The sequence below is a fragment of the Galeopterus variegatus genome, unplaced genomic scaffold (genome assembly GCF_000696425.1).
Source record: "Galeopterus variegatus unplaced genomic scaffold, G_variegatus-3.0.2 Scaffold6712, whole genome shotgun sequence".
Lineage (NCBI taxonomy): Eukaryota > Metazoa > Chordata > Mammalia > Dermoptera > Cynocephalidae > Galeopterus > Galeopterus variegatus.
In genome coordinates, this window is record NW_007732823.1 from 42549 (window position 1) to 47436 (window position 4888).

The 4888-nt window shown below is 36.8% G+C and overlaps 1 protein-coding gene across 1 annotated transcript in view; it reads left to right on the plus strand.

The window, feature by feature from the left end:
* LOC103606587 (zinc finger protein 248-like) overlaps positions 1 to 4542 on the plus strand; it is a 22362-nt gene extending 17820 nt beyond the window's left edge. Inside the window, exons 5-6 of the mRNA XM_008591168.1 lie at positions 2871 to 3188; positions 3504 to 4542. Of these exons, the coding sequence (XP_008589390.1) occupies positions 2871 to 3188; positions 3504 to 4492 (1307 nt within the window). The 3' untranslated portion in view covers positions 4493 to 4542. The remainder of the gene's footprint in view (positions 1 to 2870; positions 3189 to 3503) is intronic.
* The last annotated feature ends 346 nt before the right edge of the window (positions 4543 to 4888 follow it).

The window sequence follows — 4888 nt, forward strand, 5'->3', positions numbered from 1 at the left end:
AGGTCCAGGGTTTGATTCCTGTGCCAGTCAGCCCCCCAAAACAAATAAATAAACAAATAAAAGGCAGAAGTAAATTCCAATAGGCAGATGGCAGTGTAAAGGCAACATTGCCCCTTCTTTTCTTGCAAATTATCCAAAAGCCACAAGGAAAATAAAAAACAAAATGTCAACTCCATTTTCATTGGTGGTTGGAGGCAGCTGAAATCTCAAAGAATTTTTTTTTTTGTAAGACTATTTTTGTAGCACTTTTAGGTTTTCAGAAAAATTGAGCAGAAAGTGCAGGTGGTTCTCATACTCCCCCACCCACCCAACACAATTTGTCCTTTTATTAACATTTTACATTAGTATGGTACATTTGTTACCTTTATAAACCAATATTTACCTATTATTACTAATTCAGTTTTCCATTAAGGTTTCCTCTTTGTGCTGTAGAGATCTATGGGTTTTTCCAAATGCATAATGTCATATATTTACTGTTGCGGTGTCATACAGAATAGTTTCACTGCCCTAAAAATCCCCGATGCTCCACATGCTTATCCCTTTCTCCCTCCCTCCCTCCTGAAACCCTGGCTACCTCTGACTTTTTTTCCCATTACCTCAACCATTTATTATTTCTTTGTGTTGGGAACATTCAAAATCCTCTCTGCTAGCTAATTGATAGTATACAATAAATTGTCATTAATTAGTCATGCTACAGTGCTATAGGACTATTTCTCCTGTCTAGTTGTACTTTTGTATCCTTTAACCTACTTCTCACTACCCCCGCCTCCCTTCTACCCTTTCCAGCCTCTGGTAACCGCCATTCTACTCTCTATTTCTATGTGATCAACTTTCTTAGCCTCCACATAGGAATGAGAACATGAGAAACTTGAGAGTAGGTAAGTGGTTGGAAATGAACAATATATGGAATTTAAAGAGGCTTTTCTAATAGGAGCTGACAACATTGTAGAATTGTGGAATGATCACTTGAACATGTATTGTGAATTAAGGTGTAAGAATCTAGTATAAAATCTGAGCAAAAAAATGTAATGTCAAATTTTCTTTGCTAGCATATTGACTTCTATGTGTGTTTTACCTACTACAGAAAACTCATATGTTTGTAGGCATACAATTGATGTTACTGCATAAAATGTGAGTAGCGGAGGATAACAACCATTCGCAGACAGAATCGCTTGAGATAAATAAAGACAAAAGTTAATAAGGGTGCTTGAAATGTGTTGAGTAGTCAGGTGCTTGCTTGCATTCTTCTAGAAAAGAGAAACAAGAAAGGAAGAAAATATAAAAACATATCTAAAAATTAGAGTTCGAAACATATTTAAAAATTAGAGTTCAAAAGTTATGACTGTGTAACAACCTGCACATGGATGCATATAGTATCTTCATTCATAATTGCCAAAACGTGGAAGCAACCAAGATGTCCTTCAGCAGATGAATAGATAAACAAACTGGTACATCCAGACAATGAGATATTATTCAGCACTAAAAAGAAATGAGCTATCAAGCCATAGAAAGACATGGAGGAAACTTAAATGTATATTACTAAGTGAAAGAAGCTTGTCTGAAAAGGTTATGTACTGTATGATTCCAACTATGTGACATTCTGGAAAATGCAAAACTATGGAGACAGTAAAAAGATCGGTGGTTTCCAGAGGTTGGGAGGGTGCAGGGATGAATAGGCAGAGCACAGAGGATTTTTTTGGGCAGTTATAATATTCTGTATGGAGCTCTAATGGTGTATACATGCCATTTTGTCCAGACTCGTAGAATGTACAACACTGAGTGAACCCTAATGGAAACTATGGACTTTGGATGACAATGATGTGTCAACATAGGTTTGAGTGTAAAAAAATATATACCATTCTTGTGGAGGGTGTTGATAATTGGGGAGGTTGTGCATGCGTGGGGATAGAGAAATTCTCTGTACTTTCCACTCAGTTTTGCCATGGACCTAAAACTGCTCTAAAAAATAAAGTCTATTTTAAAAAATCAGTATTGTGACAGAGCACAAGCAGTTGGTGAAGTAAATCATCAGCAGATTGAAAGAAGGAAAAGTAGGATTGTCAGTCAGGATATATTACTGTTAATTAACTCTGATAGAATCAAATGACAGCACGAGCAATCAGAATATGGAGGTGAATTGGATCTTATTGCGTGCATGGCTCATCCTCTTCTATATTTTAACATTCTCTTTGGACATTGTTTTTCCATATCAAAGCTGTATGAAGAGATGGGGCCTGAACTTTAGGACTGACCACCTTTAGACCTGAGGAAACGAATCACTTCCTAACTTTAATTGAGGGTTGGTATGCACAATGGAAAAGAGGAGAGAGACTGGAAGCATGTAGAGAGGAGTTAGGATCCTCCTGCAGTAACTAAGGGAAAGGGGAGAGAGGGATCAGGATCTAGTCTCTGATCTGCCTCCAAATCAAATCCTTGCTCTGATATTTCCTTTGGTCACCTTTCAGTCTTCCTTGTCTCCCTACTCTGTGCCCCTGTCTTTACCCCATTTTTTAAATTTCCTCCATCCTTGGGCCAGTCATTTTCCTGGCATCCTTTGTTCTCAGTTTACCATTTCTCATGTTTTATTTCAAGCTCTCTACCCATTTTGAGGTCATATTTGTAACAAGCCAAAGCTATTTGTATAATTTTCAGCTTTCTCTCTCTTTTATATTACAGTATGTGTTTTTGTCTTTGTTTTTGTATTACCAAACCAAAAGACTAGAATAAATATTTGCTTAGGACTTCTATCATTCCAGGAAATTGTGCCTGAAGCACAAAAGTCAACTCAGCATAGGGCACTTGTGCACAACCCCCTTCCTTAAGAAGTGTATTAAGATTTGTAATGTGTGGTTAATTTTTTATATTTCTAGAAGTCCAGAAAGCCAATAACATGAAAGAAAGAAGCCAGAGAAATGAAGACAAATACTTGATGCAAGCTTTATTTTTCAACAGCAAAACACTGATTAAGGAGAGAAGTAAGACCCTAAAAGAATCATTTAATATGGCCACAAACCCAGTGCCCTCGAGAAAAATCTCCCATAAATTTGACTCATTTGGAATAAGCCTGAAAAATGTTTCAGAATTAATTATTAGTGATAAAAACCACATAAGAACAAAGTCTGATGATTTCAGTGGATGTGGGTTCCTTGAAACTAAACATGAGAAAACTCATACAGGGAACAAACCCTGTGAAAATGTTCAAAAGAAGAAATCCCACAGTCATAATGAGGACTTTATTCAACATCAGAAGAATTCATCTTTGGAGCAATTTCTTAAAAATAATAATTGTGGGAAAGCCTTTCACAGAAAGACAGTCTTTGTTACATGTAAGAGAATCCACACAGAAGAGAAACCTGAAGGTAAGAAACACGGAGACTTTATCCAAAATTTAAAACTCAACTCTTGTCCACAAACCCTTAGGGAAAGGAAGCCACATGAGCCCAGTAAAAATGAGAAGTCCTCATGCACGAAATCAAAATGTGCACATCAATGAACTCATATAGGGGAGAAACACTATGAGTGTAATAAATTTGGAAAATCCGTTAGCAAGAAGTCAAACCTTACTCAGCATCAGAGAACTCACACTGCAGAAAAACCCAGCAAGTGTAATGATAGTAAAATAACCTTAAAGAAGGAATCACATCTTACTCTCAATCAGAGAATTAACACAAGAGAGAACAACTATAAAGGTAATAAATGTGAGAAATCCTTTTTTGAGAAGTCAAAATGCACTCAACGTCAGAGAACACACTTGGGGAATAAACCTAATGAGGGTAATGAAAGTAGGAGGACCTTAAGTAGAAAGTCACACCTCACACAAAATCAAAGAGCTCACAAAGGAGAGAAAACCTATGACTGCAATAAATGTGGGGAAAGCTTCCATAAGAAAACAGACCTGACTCAACATCAGAGCACACACACAGGAAAAAAACCCTATGAATGTAATGAATGTGAAAAATCCTTCTTTGTGAAGTCCAACCTCACCGAACATCAGAGAACTCATACAGGAGAAAAGCCATATGAATGTAATGAATGTGGAAAGTCCTTCTGCCAAAAATCAGCCCTCACAGTACATCAGAGAACTCACACAGGAGAGAAACCATATCAATGTAATGAATGTGGGAAAACCTTCTGTGTGAAATCAAACCTGACTCAACATCAAAGGACCCACACAGGAGAGAAACCCTATAAATGTAGTGAATGTTGGAGATCTTTCTGTGTGAAATCTAATCTCATCGTGCATAAGAGAACTCATACAGGAGAAAAACCCTACAAATGTCCTGAATGTGGGAAAACCTTCTATGAGAAGTCAGCTCTCACAAAACATCAGCGAATTCACACAGGGGAAAAACCCTATGAATGTAATGAATGTGGAAAAACCTTCAGCCAGAGGTCAGCCCTCACCAAACATCAAAGAAAAACACATAAGAAGAAAACTCCCATCAACCCTCTCCATGTGCAGCAACCTGCTTCTGCAAGCCAAATCTGTTAAACATCAGCAAAATCAGAGGGCAGAAGACCTTAGATGTCAACACACGTCTTTGTTAATAGGTTATAACTAATAGGAATTAGAGAATTAAGATAGAAGTGAAACCATATGAATGCTTTGAACATGTGAATGCTTTCAACAAGTATTCAAAGTTGTCGAGGGAAAATATATAATTTTAAGAAATATGGATAAACCTATTCTTGTAGAAATACTGTTTAATGAGAAGTCATACTTCAGATGTGATACAAAACTTGCTATAGCAAAGATAAGAGAAAATAGTCTGTTCTTATTAGAATGCAAAATGTGGACCTTTTGTGAAATCATGAATAATTCAAGTCATTGACACAGCAGCATTAAATATATATGTGAAGACTTCCTGAGGAATATTGGGTTATATAT